The sequence below is a fragment of the Babylonia areolata genome, chromosome 18 (genome assembly GCF_041734735.1).
Source record: "Babylonia areolata isolate BAREFJ2019XMU chromosome 18, ASM4173473v1, whole genome shotgun sequence".
In the NCBI taxonomy this organism is placed as follows: Eukaryota; Metazoa; Mollusca; class Gastropoda; order Neogastropoda; family Buccinidae; genus Babylonia; species Babylonia areolata.
The window spans coordinates 72,026,174-72,044,855 of record NC_134893.1 but is presented as its reverse complement, the minus strand read 5'-3'; the positions used below and the strand labels follow the sequence as shown (position 1 = coordinate 72,044,855).

General features: G+C 41.3%; 1 protein-coding gene across 42 annotated transcripts in view; it reads right to left on the bottom strand.

Annotated features, from left to right (window-relative positions):
• Positions 1-18,682, bottom strand: part of LOC143293050 (uncharacterized) — a 192,214-nt gene that overhangs the window by 132,359 nt on the left and 41,173 nt on the right. For 28 of the 42 annotated variants that reach the window (XM_076603883.1, XM_076603881.1, XM_076603898.1 and 25 more), the window contains 12 exons: positions 18,439-18,537; positions 16,164-16,361; positions 15,302-15,499; positions 14,099-14,296; positions 13,131-13,229; positions 12,444-12,542; positions 11,956-12,054; positions 10,471-10,668; positions 8,445-8,619; positions 7,843-7,911; positions 2,720-2,821; positions 574-603 (listed from right to left, as the gene is read on the bottom strand). In XM_076603883.1, coding sequence (XP_076459998.1) covers positions 574-603; positions 2,720-2,821; positions 7,843-7,911; positions 8,445-8,619; positions 10,471-10,668; positions 11,956-12,054; positions 12,444-12,542; positions 13,131-13,229; positions 14,099-14,296; positions 15,302-15,499; positions 16,164-16,361; positions 18,439-18,537 — 1,564 coding nt within the window. The remainder of the gene's footprint in view (positions 1-573; positions 604-2,719; positions 2,822-7,842; positions 7,912-8,444; positions 8,620-10,470; positions 10,669-11,955; positions 12,055-12,443; positions 12,543-13,130; positions 13,230-14,098; positions 14,297-15,301; positions 15,500-16,163; positions 16,362-18,438; positions 18,538-18,682) is intronic. The other 14 variants (XM_076603888.1, XM_076603903.1, XM_076603920.1 and 11 more) reach the window with 7 other exon arrangements.

Genomic DNA, 18,682 nt, shown 5'->3' with positions numbered 1-18,682 from the left:
GTATTATACTTTGTGTACCCAACAAATCAGACATTTTTCTTTCAAGGAGATAGATAAAGCTGCATTTACATAAATGTGCATACAAATTCCAAGCATAGTGCAACAGACATTAATAAAGACATACACACCACCATGAGCGAAGGAATCAACCTTCACTGTATAAACTATAATATTAATGCATAACATACACTGGTAATATATTTGCACAGACCTGAACGTAACATAGAATCATCCCAAGCCAAAATGTCATTAAACTATTACCCCTCCAGAAAATAATAAGATAAAAACAAAACAAAATAAATTATTGCAACTCTCTGAAAAAAAAAAGTCTGATGTGGATATAAACTCAACAAAAATACCAGTTGATAAAGGAATCCCACACTTCATCGCTAAACCCTGTAAAATCAGCCCCCCACACCCCCACCCCCTCACCACACACACAGCAATACTGGCAGTGACCGCATCATATCAAAGGCAAACAATGCATGTTAAAGGTGTCACTACAAAACACTACGACACGCGGGAACCCAGAACTGAGACATGCTATGGAGCAGTCTGCACTCTACTACTCACTGTCCTTAGGCTTCACCGCTGATGGTGATTCTGATGACAGAACAACACGCACACATCCAGCAAACCACGAAAACACATCCACCAAACCATCCCAACACATCCAGCAAACCACAAAAACACATCCACCAAACCATCCCAACACATCCAGCAAAGACAGCACATACCAGATACCGTTGTCATACACTTAAAGACCAGAACAACAGATTGAGAGAAAGGACAACAGACCAACAAACAGAAGTCATACACCAGCAGGCCAGAACTGAGGAAGGACAACAGACCCACATACTGCTGTCATACACCAACAGACCAGAACAGAGGAAGGACAACAGACCCACATACTGCTGTCATACACCAACAGACCAGAACAGAGGAAGGACAACAGACCCACATACTGCAGTCATACACCAACAGACCAGAACAGAGGAAGGACAACAGACCCACATACTGTAGTCATACACCAACAGACCAGAACAGAGGAAGGACAACAGACCCACATACTGCAGTCATACACCAACAGACCAGAACAGAGGAAGGACAACAGACCCACATACTGCAGTCATACACCAACAGACCAGAACAGATAGAGGAAGGACAACAGACCCACATACTGCAGTCATACACCAACAGACCAGAACAGATAGAGGAAGGACAACAGACCCACATACTGCAGTCATACACCAACAGACCAGAACAGATAGAGGAAGGACAACAGACCCACATACTGCAGTCATACACCAACAGACCAGAACAGACAGAGGAAGGACAACAGACCCACATACTGCAGTCATACACCAACAGACCAGGACAGAACAGAGAAAGGACAACAGACCGATATACTGTCAAAACACACCACCACAAACTTTATACATCTCGACAGACAATAACTAAAGATGAGAAAGAATAATCAGGGCTTCTGAGAATGTATATATTTTACTCATAGTCATAGGCATTACTGTATTTTAATGTAAGGTGCAATAGAAATAAACTATCATATCATATCATGAATTATATCATATTATACAATACTATATTAAATATCGTATCTTAGCATATTACATTACATATTATATATCACATAATATATTATATGTGTCCCAGACACTTTGAAAATAGAAAGGGACCCACTACACATTCAGGTCCAGTCCTGGCAATATTCTACAAATTTCCAGAAAAATATAAATCATACATATATATGAACTTCAATCTGACACCAAGATGGTCAACCAGAAAAAAGAGACATTACACTCTGCCACATCCCGGCTCAGAAACCTGAACAATTATGACCAAAAGGTGTGCCTTCTTTAAACAAGTGTAGAACAGCAAATTTCACCAGAATGTGCATCATTAGAGTTATCCTTTCAAGTTGGTCTGGGACCCTCTAGAAATACAGAAAAAACACTATCTGGAAACCCTGAGATTTTGAACTTGTCAGAAGCCCTGAACAACCACCATGATGCTGTCACCGTGCACTGGCACAAACCTAACACACACCAACAGACAGAAAGATGGAGGGAAACAGAAGACGAATATAAACACAAAGTGGCAAAACAAAAACAAAACAAAAATGACAAACCAACACAATAAGCTGTCAATAGAGATCTCAACAACAACAGTAAAGACAGCAGAAAAGAAGACAGCTGATACATATAGGATTGATCACAATAAGCACACAAGTTAACTCAACACATTTACCAGTACTTCAACAACAACAATCCAAAACGAAAAAAAAAAACACCAACAAAACAACAAAAATAATACATCATATACATATGTTCCACAAAATTCACACTTTTCATTTGACACACACATGCACGCACATGCACACTTACTCTGACACACGCACACGCACACACACATGCATGCGCGCGCGCACACACACACACACACAGAAACCTGAACTAAAACATTTTCCTAAAAAATCAAACACTCTCGAAACCAAGTCTGTATAACACCAAGACAAAAGCCGATGAAAACTCAAACACCACATCAACAACAGAATATCCATCACAGGCACCTGTCCAAAAAGAAAACAAAAGAAAGACGAAAGAAAAGGACCCAAAATGCACGACGAAAACAGCGACTCCCCAAAGAAAACAGCAGACGGAGGAGGGTGATACCGATAGCACAACACTACATCCAAACTTACTCCCATGCATCTGCATTTTCTGGCCCTCATAATAGGGCAAGTACACATGCTGCTCAGACACCGGCTTGCCAAACAGCGGCGACTGCGGCAAGAAGTCATCCACTGCAGCCAGCCAGCAAAGGAAGCAAGCAAGGAAAGAGTGGAGGAGGAACAGTTTAGGTTTGCACATTCATCATCAGTGTCGTCCGTCTGGTGGTGAATCAGCCTCAACAGGCATCCAGCCTTGGCCTCTTCTTATATCCATTTAAAAAAAGTTCAGACATAAATGTCCCACAGCCTTTTACAGCTACTGGGGCAGTGAATTTACATGCACTGTGTCTAGAGCTCGGCATAGGATGGCAGGGCCTTCTCTTGTCCTTCTGCTGTTTTAACTTCTCCTAACCAAAGTCAGGTGCCCATAAACACCTGGCTGGAGTAAGGAAAATCAGAGTTAAGTGCCTTTCCATGCCAAAAACAAGACCTTAAACCCTGGTCACAGGTGAACCCTGGATAACAAGTCCAACACCTGATTTTGCCATGTTGCCTGTTGAACTATCTGGACTCACATACCATATAAAAGTAAACAAGCTCAACGAGTGATTCTCTTTTCACTCACTAACTAAATTACTTTGAAACAGTCTAATAAATTCACCAGTCAAATAAAATTCGCTAGAACGGTCAAATCAAACAGTTTGTAGCACAGCAGATCATAACGTCCATCCAAAAGGTGAAGCATTCCACATCAGTCACCTAACTAGACGGACTCTTTTCAACATGCACAAATGACACATTCATCACACACATATTTTTTGTACGTGTGTAACAAACACGTAACAAACACGTCACAAACAGATGAAAAGCGTAAGATATATACATCATGAACAGATTGAAAAACAACAAAAGTACAAGTATGTCATTTTTTGGCAATATACTTATCTTCACTCTAACATACACTGATAAAAAAGGATAAAACAAAAGACATGCAGAAACTTTTGTCTCGATTACTTTGTTAGAAAATATCAATTGCGTAAAATAAAATAAAAAGCATGCAGTCAGTTTTCTGGATTAGGTATGTTATAAAACATAATATCGCCCATAAATACAATATCTATTCACTGATATAGGTATGTTATTAAACATAATATCGCCCATAAATACAATATCTATTCACAGATACATCTTGATCGAATGAGAAGGTAACCAGGACAAAAATGATGCAGAAATATAATGTCTGCTTCAAGGTGTTCTTAAAGAACTGTAGTCTCAACATCAAAACAGAGCATGGTAAGTAAAAATCTATCCTTGGTAGACACACAGGAAGTATTAAAACCTACGCCTATATCAGCAGCTCCCTTGTGTGTGTGTGTGTGTGTGTGTGTGTGTGGTGTGATATATGTGGGTGATATGTGTGCGTGTGTGTGTGTGATGTTTGATGTGTGAATGTGTGTGTGGTGTGTGTATGTGTGTGTGAGGTTTATGTGTGAGGGAGCATGTGTGTGTATGTATGTGTGTGTACATATATGTGTAAAATAAAATAACACATATACAATCTTTGGGGAGGTTCCTGCTGGAGTCTCTTGCATAAAGAAAACAGATCTGCAACATGTTCTGAAGCAATTAGCGTGTGGATTTTGAAGCCCAGAAAGCTTTCCCTTGTTTCGATAGTCGTATACTTTTGTGATTGATGAATGCTGTTGTTAAAAAGAATACTTTTAAAAAATGTATATATAGTTCTGGACTGTGCCATTGAGTTAAGAATGTATAATGACAGCTTAATAAAAGGTTGTTTTTTTTTTATGGCTTGGGCTGTGGTCATTGCACGTCAAAGAAAGCATAGAAAAGTTCCTTTGTGGTTATGCTTTGGTCACTGAATGTGAAAAGTTGGAACAAGTCCCCTTCTAGAATAGTGGAGTTTGGTTCAGGTGTGTGAAGAAAAAGTAGGAAATTTTCCTTTTTAATAATGGAGTATGGCCTTTGCTTCGGTCATTTTATGAGAAGAAAAAGTAAGAAAAGTCCCTGTTAGAACAGTGGAGTGTGGCCCAGATTGTGGTCAGTGTATGTGAAGTAGGAAATTTTCCTTTTTAATAATGGAGTATGGCCTTTGTTTCGGTCATTTTATGATAAGAAAAAGTAAGAAAAGTCCCATTAGAACAGTGGAGTTTGGCCACGGAATAGTGGAGTGTGGCCCAGATTGTGGTCAGTGTATGTGAAGAAAAAGTAGGAAATTTTTCTTTTAATAATGGAGTATGGCCTTTTGCTTCGGTCATTTTATGAGAAGAAAAAGTAAGAAAAGTCCCGTTAGAACAGTGGAGTTTGGCCACGGAATAGTGGAGTGTGGCCCAGATTGTGGTCAGTGTATGTGAAGAAAAAGTAGGAAATTTTTCCTTTTTTAATAATGGAGTATGGCCTTTGCTTCGGTCATTTTATGAGAAGAAAAAGAAAGAAAAGTCCGTTAGAACAGTGGAGTTTGGCCCGGGAGTAGTGGAGTGTGGCCCTGATCGTGCACAGATTGGACTATTCAGCCATCTGCGCATTCACAGGTAGATTCATGAGCATCCTTCCCCCCACCCCACCACCACCCTCCCCCCATCCCCCAGCTGGATGACAATGATGGTCATCATCGATCTCGATGGACACACCACCACCATGTGTGTATGTGTGTGTTTGCAAGCATGTGTGTGTGTCTGCAAGCATGTGTGTGTGTTTGTAAGCATGTGTGTATGTGTGTATGCATATGTGTTTCTGTGTGTGCATATGTGTCAGTGTGTGTGAGACAGAGGTAGGTGGATCTTGGCATTGAGAACAGTTGGCATTTAGAATCTGTATCAGGAATGCATGTATGTGCACATTCATGAGAGTATGTACACAAGTGCATGTGCTGAAAAGTATATGTGAACTAATGCTTACTAGCTAGTGTACATGCCTGCATGCAAAATGCAAATTAAATCCTCTAGCACCCACAAAGCTAAAATTTTTCAATTTAACAAGATTTTTTAAAAGGCAGGGGAGTGGGTGGAAAGAGCAAGACACAAAGTAAAGACAAAAATAAAACTACAATATCTGGGGCTGAAGCAACCCACAAAATTACACCTGAAGATGTTTACTTGAAGTATGAATCAAAAAGCTGGGAGAGCAGACAGAATGTTGGGAACAAAGTTCTTTTCCTTCTGCATACTTTCATGCAGGCAGACAAACTGATCCTATCTATCTGATCTTTTTTTTTTTTTTTTTTTTTTTAACATTATTATAATAAAACAAATACAACTCTGAACAAATCAAGCAGGAATGATTAACAGCACAGTCTTTGTACCAGCTAAATTCGCAAAGTAAAAATGAATTACAATGCTGATATAAAAAAGAAAAAGAAAAAAAAAGAAATGGAAAAAACCCAAAGAATTCCTTGTTACACTGAGCCTGAACCTTACAAAGTTCAATTCTCCGCATCTATCCATCATCGTTAACCCTTATGCCACTTCTCTTTGTCAGCCTGCCTGGTGTGATATGAGGTCAACTTAATCACAGCACAGTTGAAAACTGCCTGTGCGAGAGACTGCAACGTAACGGGGTTGCTGTACTACAACTTCAATATCTTCGCAACCACACATCTGGCTTCTTCTTTTTTTCTTTTTTTAAAAAAAAATATCTTATACTAATCAAAAGAGATTTAACCCTTACATCACCAACTGTGTTCAAGCGGCTAACATCTGCTAACCGGCTAAGTCAGCTGTAAAGTACAGCTGAAAACCGGCTGTGCAGCAGAGCAGCCAGTGGGAATGTGGGGTACTCGTTTTTTCACTGACATGTGGCACGAACTTTTCTCCACTGTCACCAGCAAAATCATTTTCTGACAAATTCCTTTTAATTAGACTTGTAGTTTGCTGTCCCATACAGCATGGTCTAAAGTGAGACTGCTGGTTACAATCTGAACTGGTTGAAGAACTCGCTATCGTTTAAACTAAGTTTATAAAAGCCGCTGAAAATTGCTCCAAACCGCATGAGAGCTGGCTTAACAATGAGAAGGATGTTTCTGGTACATGTGGCAGGAAGTGCCCATGAAGTTTGGTGTTATCTTTTGAAGAGTAGCACAAGTTTGTTAACTCTAATGCTCAGTCGCCGACCAGCGACAGCAGTGTTCTACTTACAAGTCGCTGTGTGGCGACTGTGGTGGTGTTCTTGCTGCGTATCACTGAGCGGCGACTACAGTAACCAAAGGATTAAACATATTTTGCACAATTCTTGAGAAAATCAAATATCTTTGATTCATATTTGTTGACTTGATTACAAGTTGTGACATGCTGCCTTCTCCATGCACAACCTTATTCATCTTCATCAGTGCTGCCAATGTCAGTGCTGCTCACTACTGCCATCAAATTCTTTCCCTGAGTGACTGTCAGCAGTAAACAGAGAGTTAGGATTTTTATCCATGATAATATTTACAGTGTTAACTAAGGTATACTGATATGGAGCGTGGATTCTGTTAGAAGTACTGGGATGAGCGCATGAGCAATCGCAGTGTTCAGCTTTCTTCATTTGCTGTGAAAAATCTCAGTGAAAATGACATGTCCAGTTCAACGACAAAGGCAACATGGTATTGAGGCTAAAGGTTAAGGACTGACCTTTCACCTTATATAATTATTGTGAGTTTGATTCAATGCAGAGGAGAGAGTGACAGAAAGTAATTCTAACAGTTTAGTCCATAGTGTCGCCTGCAGTGTCACATGTACTGTTGACTAGTACCACTTCAAGAAGTAAACCTATGCTGTTGGCTTTATCGACTGAAGTGGCGTATGGATTAACTTTCCGAACTATAATTCACCTTTCAATAAAACCAATACATATACACAATGAGGGCCACACACAAAGCAATCCATGTAAAACATTTTTATAAGTTAGGCAGTATTTTGTGGTGAATTAGCCAAACCCTGGGAGGATGAAGGGATGGGGTGGAAAAGAAAGTGGATGTCAATGCAAAAAAAAAAAAAAAAAGGGAAAGGAAAAAGATCAGAGAATGAAGTGGACTAGCTGAACTGTGGAAGGGATTAAAAAAATAATAAATAAACAAGCAAAACCTTCCCCAATAAGCCAAGGGAAAACAAGTCCTGTGTTGAGAACAGCAGGCACAGATACACCTTGCTCGTCTTTACCTTGCAGGCCTCCTCCAAAGGTAAGGAGGGACATATGGTCGCTACGATACGAGCCCACATAAAAGCTCCCTTGAAACACGGACAGAACTGTTGTTAGCAAAACAGATTCCACTCTCATCATCCTAGCTAATGAACAGAAATCATAACCACTAATGCAGTTCTGTTCGTTGATTTACCACAGTTTGCAGTTACAGAACAAAAGACGAGGGTTTTTTTGTCATTCAAGAATGCAAGTTAAAGTGACTACGAAATACAAGAAATATACATTATGTTCACACACACACACTTCTTTAGTTAATTGGGGTTTTTTGTCATTCAAGAATGCAAGTTATAGTGACTACAAAATAGAAGAAATATACATTATGTTCACACACACACCATTTCTTTAGTTACTTTTTTAAAGTTCTGTACACAAAACACACACACAAATACACACACAAAAATGAAACAAATATAAACATACCAGACAATATTTTGCTAACTTCTCCAAACCTTAAAACAGGTATAAGAATAATAGAAATGAAACACAAACAAAACCAGCTTTTTTCCAATAAAACAAAACAAACAAATAACACAATAAAAACCATGCCTCCAGCACCCACCTCCTTCATCCTCGGAATCGGAGATGAAGGTTTCCTGCATGGTTTCCGGGGAGACCACCTTGTACTTGTCCTCGGAGGCAGGCATGGTGCCCTGCACCTCGGTGATGGGTTTCAGGGTCTCCACCACAGAGATGTAGCCCAGCTTCTGGGCAATGGCCAGGGGTGTCTGTCCATTCTGCAACAACACACGACCTCGTTTTACACCACACAATCACACATGGATGTAATCCGGCTTTGGGGCAATGGCCAGGGGTGTCTGTCCATTCTGCAACAACACACGACCTCTTTTTACACCACACAATCACACACGGATGTAATCCGGCTTTGGGGCAATGGCCAGGGCTGTCTGTCCATTCTGCAACAACACACAACCTCTTTTTACACCACACAATCACACACGGATGTAATCCGGCTTTGGGGCAATGGCCAGGGGTGTCTGTCCATTCTGCAACAACACACGACCTCTTTTTACACCACACAATCACACACGGATGTAATCCGGCTTTGGAGCAATGGCCAGGGCTGTCTGTCCATTCTGCAACAACACACAACCTCTTTTTACACCACACAATCACACACGGATGTAATCCGGCTTTGGGGCAATGGCCAGGGGTGTCTGTCCATTCTGCAACAACACACGACCTCTTTTTACACCACACAATCACACATGGATGTAATCCGGCTTTGGGGCAATGGCCAGGGGTGTCTGTCCATTCTGCAACAACACACGACCTGTGGCATTGATTTTATACCACACAATCACACCGAGATGTAGCCCAGCTTCTGGGGAATGGCTATAGGTGACTGTCCATTCTGCGACACGCATGGTCTGTGTCATTCATTTTATACCACACAAACAATGGCCACGGGTGTCGGTCCATTCTGCAACACATGCATGGCCTGTGTCATTCATTCTATACCACACAAACAATGGCCATGGGTGACTGTCCATTCTGCAACACATGCATGGCCTGTGTCATTCATTCTATACCACACAAACAATGGCCATGGGTGACTGTCCATTCTGCAACACATGCATGGCCTGTGTCATTCATTCTATACCACACAAACAATGGCCACGGGTGACTGTCCATTCTGCAACACATGCATGGCCTGTGTCATTCATTCTATACCACACAAACAATGGCCACGGGTGACTGTCCATTCTGCAACACATGCATGGCCTGTGTCATTCATTTTATACCACACAAACAATGGCCACGGGTGACTGTCCATTCTGCAACACATGCATGGCCTGTGTCATTCATTTTATACCACACAAACAATGGCCACGGGTGTCGGTCCATTCTGCAACACATGCATGGCCTGTGTCATTCATTCTATACCACACAAACAATGGCCACGGGTGACTGTCCATTCTGCAACACATGCATGGCCTGTGTCATTCATTTTATACCACACAAACAATGGCCACGGGTGTCGGTCCATTCTGCAACACATGCATGGCCTGTGTCATTCATTCTATACCACACAAACAATGGCCACGGGTGACTGTCCATTCTGCAACACATGCATGGCCTGTGTCATTCATTCTATACCAATACAGCTGTGGTCTAGTGGTAATGCACTTGGTATCAGTTTGAGTCCCACAGGGAGGGACAGAGAGAGAGAGAGAGAGAGAGAGAGAGAGAGTGTGTGTGTGTGTGTGTGTGTGCATGTGTCTGTGGGTGTTTGTGTGGGTGTTTGTCTGTGTCAATGTGCACATTTAAGTATACAAGTGTATGCAGATATATGTGCATACGTCTGTGTGCTGTGCATTATTTTCATTACAATATTACTTCTACTGTTGTCATTACTTTTTTTATCATCATTATCATCATCATCACACAATCATCATGACCTGAGTTCATCACAGCGCTGATGAAGGCATCATTCTTCAGCAGTTGGTTGACAACCTGAACGTGTCATTATTATCCTTAACATCATCATCATCATCACACATGATCATGATGTACGTTGTCTTTTGCAATTATCATCATTATCACCACATATTAACAAGACCTACGTTGGTAACAGCATTGGGGGAGGCACCATTCTTCAGCAGTTGGTTGACGACCTGGACGTGTCCCTGCTGGGCTGCCTGGTGCAGGGGGGTGTAGCCCACCTTGGTCGTGGCGCTCACTGAAGCCTCCTGGTCCAGCAGGAACCGAACCATGTTGTTCTGGCCAAAGTGGCACGCCGTGTGCAGAGGGGTGTATCCAGCCTGCCCAACACACACATTCTTGTTGGTAGCTATAATCATCATAATTCCAAATTCCAATGTCCAAATTCAATCATGAATGGCGTAACTATAAATCAATGCTTTTTGACGCAGAATAGATATAGACAGAACTGAACATTTTTCTCATTTGTTTATGAGGTATATACACACCTTATAAAATTGTTCCACTTTAAATTGTTCTCCAATTCGCCTTTTGTACAATTACAAAATTCTGATAAACATTTTTCTGTTCTTGATGTTTCGTTACTGTTGTCTTATTCTTTATTCATTTATTCATTCATTCATTTTTTATTTATTAACTTTCCCTTTTTATGTGTGGTGGTGGTGTAAGCCTTTTTTTTCTTGGCTCTGTTATTCTGTTTATATTTGGAATAAATTATTCAAATAATAATACAAAACAATAACAACACACAAAAAAACCAACCCAATAATAACCATAATCATCAAATCACAATCAGCCTGTCCACAGAGACTGTTGATAATGATAGTAATCATCATCATCATCATAATCAATCATATTAATTATAAATCATTTCTATATAGCGTATAATCGTGTATAATGCAACTCAATGCACTGTGCCCACTCCACTCACACAATTCATGTAACTGAAACCACACACTGTGAACAACAATCCTCAACCACACAGAAATGTGTCACCCTGTTACAGTCTAATTAACACAAACAAAATATTGCCTCTTGTTACAATGTCTTAAAACAGGACACAAAATGAATCATCTTGTTACAGTTTCATTACAGAAGCAAATGTTTTGCCATGTAACACAATATTATAACAAAAACAAAATGTGCCGTCCAATAACACAGTCTTGAATTGTTGAAACAAAAGTAAAAAAATGTCGCCGTGTTACAAAGTCTTAAAACAGAAGCAAAACATGTCCTGTTTCACAGTCTTGAAACAAGCAAAATATGTTGCCCTGTTGTGCAGTCTTCAACCACAGCAGATATCATCAACTTAAAATTTTCTCATCCAATCATCACATTAAAAAAAAGAGAAAAAAAGAAAAAAGAAACTCTCATCCCAAATTCTATTCATGTACAGATTTTCAGTTAAGTTTTCAGAAGGGATAGTTTAAATAAAATTCAAATATAACACCCACAAACTTTGGCCTGGTATGCAGCTGTTTGAAATATGTGAAAAAAAAAAAAAATGTTGGCACTGCACTGTGACGATGTTCTCCCCCCTACAAGAGCAGCTGCACTTCACACAGAGAAAACTTCTGTGACAAACAGTCAGACAACTGTTCGCTCACCTTGGTATGGGAATCAATCTCTGAGTTGTACTTGACCAAGATCTCTGCAACGGGCACTTTGTCCTCCTGGGCTGCCAGGTGCATGGGGGTCAGGCCGTTCTGGGGACATTATCATTATCATCATCATTATCATTATCATCATCATCATTATCATCATCATTACCACCACCACCACCACCACCACCAATATCATTATCACCATCAATTAATAAACAGACAAATAATTAAAACAATAAAAACAAAAATGGGTCAACTGATGTGCAGATCTGCTAGTGCCTGAACACTTTTGTTGTGTATACACATGCAGAAGATCAAATACACAAATAACCTATCCATTGTGCAGATGAGTGAACGAGGGTGATGAAACCCACAAACACAGAAGATGAACACTGGTTTGATACAGCACTGCCCTAAGTGTTTAGAAGACATCTGGAATGACCTGACCGTCATTATCCAAGTGTAAAAAGACAGACAGCTGAGACACTTACATGAGCTCTGGCGTTGACATTGGCATCCTTCTCCAGAAGCAGAGAGACGACATCGGTGTGACCCTCTTGAGAGGCCAGGTGAAGGGGAGTGAATCCATTCTGACCAACACAGCAGTGAAACAGCATTACTACATTAATCTGACATTCACCTTGCAAGTAGAGTGACACAGCAGTCATCAAATCAATCTAGACAACACACTTCTGGTACAGTGACAGCATTACTACATCAATAATAATAATAGATTGAACTTATATGGTGCAAACTCCCCTTTCCAAGTTCTGATTTTCTTTCTATTGCTGATACAGCAAAGAACAGAACAGACCAAAACAGAACAGAACAGCATATGTCTTTTACCAAGTGTACCAGGGTCTCACTGAATATTAGGATGGACAGTAGATAAAACATACAAATATGAACTGGAAAGCGTATACATCTCAAGGAATATTAGGGGGGACAGTAGATAAAAAGTACAAATATGAATTGGAAATCGTATACATCTCAAGGAATATTAGGGGGGACAGTAGATAAAAAGTACAAATATGAATTTGAAATCATATACATCTCATGGGATATTAGGGGGGGACAGTAGATAAAAAGTATACAAATGAACAGGAAATCATATACAAACTCAAATACAGAAAGAAAACCACAGAAAACTGAAGATGAAAGGAATGACAATGACTGACCTTTGACTCAGCATTGGGCTTGGCTCCATACTCCAACAGGGCAGTGGCAATGTCCATCTGGTTCTTCTTGGCAGCAATGTGCAGTGGGGTGTAGCCGTTCTGAAATTGCAATCACTTTTTTCTTTCCTTATTTCTTCCAAATTACGCAAGGGTTAGTAAAAATGTTCTCCTAAATACAAGCAGTGAACATACGTGCTGGTACTTGGCAATCTGGTATTTCACATCACAACTACTGTGTGCAGAATTGTGCAAGCATGTCTATTTAGTGTGCAAGCATGGGTGCACAAAATTTTCCTGCAAATGTTACCAACAAACAAATTCTGTAAAACCCATTGTGTACCGCTAACAAACCTGAAAAGAAATTTGCCAGTAAGAACTTAAAACAAATAAACAATACCGAACACCCATCAACAAAAATTACAGAGACAGAACAGGACCAGACATAGCCTTATCAGCAGTTTCAATTTCTCAAGGAAGCGCCACTGCATTCAGACACATCCATATATGCTACACCACATCTGCTGGACAGTACCTGACCAGCAGTGAAAACCCAATGAGCTTGTCTGACCTTGAGTGCATGCATATATATTTGTGTACCTATGAAAGTGGATTTCTTCAAAATTTTTAGCAGAAAACAACACTTACGTTGCCATGGGTTCTTTTTCTGTGTACCACATGCATACTGGGCATGGTACCCCGGTTTATCATCTCATCTGAATGACTATCAATGGCTGTAAACTAAACCTAAACCACCAAACCAACAGCTACGAACAAAACTTAAAAATCCTCAGCAACACAAACATACGCATGCGTGTGAATGACTAGTGTGAAAGCGCTTTGATATGTCTCTGCACAAGATTCAGCACTATATAAATACTGATTATTATCATTATTATACCATAAATCTAAAAAAATGAGATAAAATAAAGGCATCACAAGCGGTTCAATGTAAGCAGCGGGTGACAGACCTTTGCGGTGGCGTGAGGATCCGCCTTGTTCTCCAGCAGCAGCTGAGCGACGTTGACGTGGTTGTAGTGGGTGGCCACGTGCAGCGGGGTCAGGCCGTTCTTGCCCTGCACGTCAGGGTTTGCATCCTTCTGCAGCAACAGTCGCGCCACCTTGATGTTGCCATACTTGGCGGCGATGTGCAGGGGAGTGAATCCTTTCTGTTGGGGGACAGAACATGTATGATCAGGAAAAACTGTGATGTGAATCCTTTCTGTTGGGGGACAAAACATGTATGATCAGGAAAAACTGTGATGTGAATCCTTTCTGTTGGGGGACAAAACGTGCATGATCAGGAAAAACTGTGATGTGAACCCTTTCTGTTGGGGGACAGAACATGTATGATCAGGAAAAACTGTGATGTGAACCCTTTCTGTTGGGGGACAGAACATGCATGATCAGGAAAAACTGTGATGTGAACCCTTTCTGTTGGGGGACAGAACATGCATGATCAGGAAAAACTGTGATGTGAACCCTTTCTGTTGGGGGACAGAACATGCATGATCAGGAAAACTGTGATGTGAACCCTTTCTGTTGGGGGGAAGGGCAGAAGCTGGATAATCAGGAAAAACTGTGGTGTTTCAGCTTTCTGTTCAGAGGGAAAAACATGTATGATTGGGGAAAAAAAAAATGATTGTGCTGTGGTGTGAAGCCTTTAACTTGGTCAGATCATGGATTATGAGGAAAAATTGAGGTTTGAAAGCATTTTGTTGATGGGGAAGAACATGGATCAGGAAAAATTGAGGTGTTAAACCTTTCTGTGAAGGGGGAAGAATACGTATGTCAGCAAAAACTTGTACGAAGAGGTATGAAAGCTTTCTGTTGAGGGGGGAAGAACATATCTGACTTGGAAAAAACTTATGTACGAGAGGTACGAAACTCGTATATTGAGGGGAAAAACATTAAAACGGAAAAAAAAAGATGAACTGCAGTGTGATAGCTACGTTTCTGTTGAGGGAGAACATGTATGATTCAGAAAAGCTGATTGTGCTTTTTATCGTCTTGATTGTGCTGGTGTGTGAAAATTTTCTGTTGGGGGTCAGAACATGCAGGATCAGGAAAAACTGAAGTGAAAAGGCGAAAAACCTTCATGTGAGGACATTTTCCTTACTGTATCAAGAAACAATACAGTCTGAAGTCTGACTTCCCCTGCCCCAGCCCCTGACCTTGGTGGTGACATCATGGGACGCTCCATTCTCCAGCAGGACCTGTGCGACCTCGTCATGACCCTCCTTGGCGGCGATGTGCAGGGGCGTGTACTTGTCCTTGGTGGTGGCGTCAGCGTTGGCCCCATGCTGCAGCAGCAACACCACGTTGTCCACATTGCCCAGTCGAGACGCGATGTGCAGGGGGGTCTGTTGCTCCTGGAGGGGGGAAGAGAGGTATGGTAATCATTATACTGATTAAAAGATACATGCTGACAGTTTCAGTTTCTCAAGGAGGCATCACTGCATTCGGAAAAATCCATATACGCTACACCACATCTGCTTGGCAGATGCCTGACAGCAACATAACCCAAAGCGCTTGTCAGGCCTTGAGTGCATGCTTATATATTTGTGTACCTATCAGAGTGCATTTTATTTTACATAATTTTGCCAGAGGACAACACTCTCATTGCCATGGGTTCTTTTTCAGTGCGCCAAGTGAGTGCTTCACACAGGACCTTGGTTTATCATCTGATCCGAAAGACTAGACGCTCAGTTTGATTTTCCAGTCAAACTTGGGAGAAAGGGTGTGAAAGGGATTCGAACCCACACCCTCATGGACTCTGTGTTGGCAGCTGAGCATCTTAACCATTCTGCTACCTTCCTCAATACAGGGCTATAACGCCACTGAAAACACTGTCAATATCAATCAAACAGAACCCTTCAAAAACAGGAAAAAACAACAAAATAACACTGGAATAGTGCAGGCAGTTTGCTTTTCAACAGGCGAAAGGGGGTCTGTTCCTCCTGGAGGAGGGAAACAGACCACACCCACACCCCCTCTCCCCCAAACCCACACACAACCCCCCCACCCCCTCCTCACCCTGGCCTTGGCGTCCACAGTGGCCCCGTTCCTCAGCAGGATGCGGATGATGTCGGTCTGGTTGGCACGGGCAGCCAGGTGCAGAGAGGTCTCTCCCCGCACGGTGGGTGTGTCAGGGTTGGCGTTGTGCTGGATCAGGTAGATCACGATGTTCATGTGGCCCATGAACGACGCCACGTGGAGCGGGGTCAGCCCGGACTGTTGTCCATCCACAGGGAGAGATAAACACACGACACTTGGTTAACATTATGGATCAATGACAGTGATAGTTTTTAATTTGTAAAAAACACACAACACTTGGTTAACATTATGGATCAATGACAGTGATAGTTTTTAATTTGTAAAAAACACACAACACTTGGTTAACATTATGGATAAATGACAGTGATTGTTGTGATGTCAATTTGTAAAAAAACACACAACACTTAGTTAACATTATGGATTCTCCTTCTGCATTCATGGGCTGCAACTCCCACGTTCACTCATATGTACACGAGTGGGCTTTTACATGTACGACTGTTTTTACCCCGCCATGTAGGCAGCCATACTCCGCTGGTGTGCATGCTGGGTACGTTGTTGTTTCCATAACCCACTGAACGCTGACATGGATTACAGGATCTTTAATGTGCGTATTTGATCTTCTGCTTGCGAATACACACGAAGGGGGTTCAGGCACTAGCAGGTCTGCACATGTTGACCTGAGAGATCGGAAAAATCTCCACCCTTTACCCACCAGGCGCAGTCGCTAAGATTCGAACCAGGGACCCTCTGATTGTGAGTCCAACATTTTAACCTTTCAGCTATTGTGCTACAGATAAAATGGACAGTGGTTGTTGTGATGTCAATTTGTAAACACACAACATTTGGTTAACATTATGGATAAATGGACAGTGATTGATGCCAATTTTGCATATTGTACCACAGCTGTGTCTGACTATGACCATCAGAACAGGAGAGGAGTCTGCTGTCCCAACTATCTGGTCTAGAATTTGATTATAGTGGACAGTGTCTTGCCCAAGTTACATCCCCACTCTCTCAGCCAAGAGAGCGTTACGACAGTCAGTGTTGGGATGGTCCCCAAAGGACAACTAGCCCACAAGGCTGCAGCACTAAATACCAGTGCAGTTTTGATCCCAGTTTCAGTCATAGTCCTTCACAAAAGACTAAGCTGAAAATAAATTCTCACTGCAGTGGAGAAACCATCGATCATTCAGCTCTCACTCTGCTACTGGCCCAATTGTGAGCTTTTGTCTTCTTCTTCTTCTTCTTCTGCGTTCATGGGCTGCAACTCCCATGTTCACTCGTATGTACACGAGTGGGCTTTTACTTGTATGACCGTTTTTACCCCGCCATGTAGGCAGCCATACTCCGCTTTCTGGGGTGTGCATGCTGGGTATTTACTTGTTTCCATAACCCACCGAACACTGACATGGATTACAGGATCTTTAACGTGCGTATTTGATCTTTTGCTTGTGTGTACACACGAAGGGGGTTCAGGCACTAGCAGGTCTGCACACATGTTGACCTGGGAGATCAGAAAAATCTCCACCCTTTACCCACCAGGCGCCGTCACCGAGATTCGAACCCGGGACCCTCAGATTGAAAGTCCAACGCTTTAACCATTCGGCTATTGCCCCCATCTGAGCTTTTGTCAATCTCTGATATAAGCCAAGTGAGACAGATGTTGTAATGTCTATACATTTATTCATATTACCATTAATCTGTGTAAACAGACATAATAATAAATAGCTACCCAGGTGATTCAAGAACAAGTATGTGGCTGACATTAACAAAGGGACAGCACTGAAGCATTACAGTTTAACACCGAGTCTTTAATTCAAATGAATGAAATAACTGGGTCTATATGGTCATCTATATATCAACATATCAGTCTGAACAGACAATTGTTGAAGGTATGGATAAATGGATAATGGTCATCAATACTGAACACTTTACTGTCTCCAAAAAGCAAAATTCATTTGTGGCGTACGTTACAAAATCCATGTAAGCGAATCACAATCATTCAGAATGAACATCTCACATACAATAATCAAATCTCACATAAAATAATCACAATCATAAAACAAGCAATAATCTCAGTAACAAAAACGACATAAAGTATGTTGTACTTAAACACAGACATATAAAACCATGCTGCTCAACAGTATTTCAAATTAATACAGAGTAGAAAAAACACAAGTACACACATACACACAACTGTTACTGACTTTCTCTCCACAGACTTTCTCTCTGCAGACTCTCTCCACAGCCTTACCTCAGTTGTAGCCTCAATGGAAGCTCCGTACTTGAGAAGCAGTTCCACCACCTTGATGCGGTTCTTCTTGCACGCAATATGCAGTGGTGTGAAACCGTTCTGTACACAAATTAAAGGTTAAAATGTTAAGGACTCCAATATGCAGTGGTGTGAAACCGTTCTGTACACAAATTAAAGGTGAAAATGTTAAGGGCTACAAAGTCTTTTACAGCCATTGGGACAGTGAATTGATATTCATTGTGTC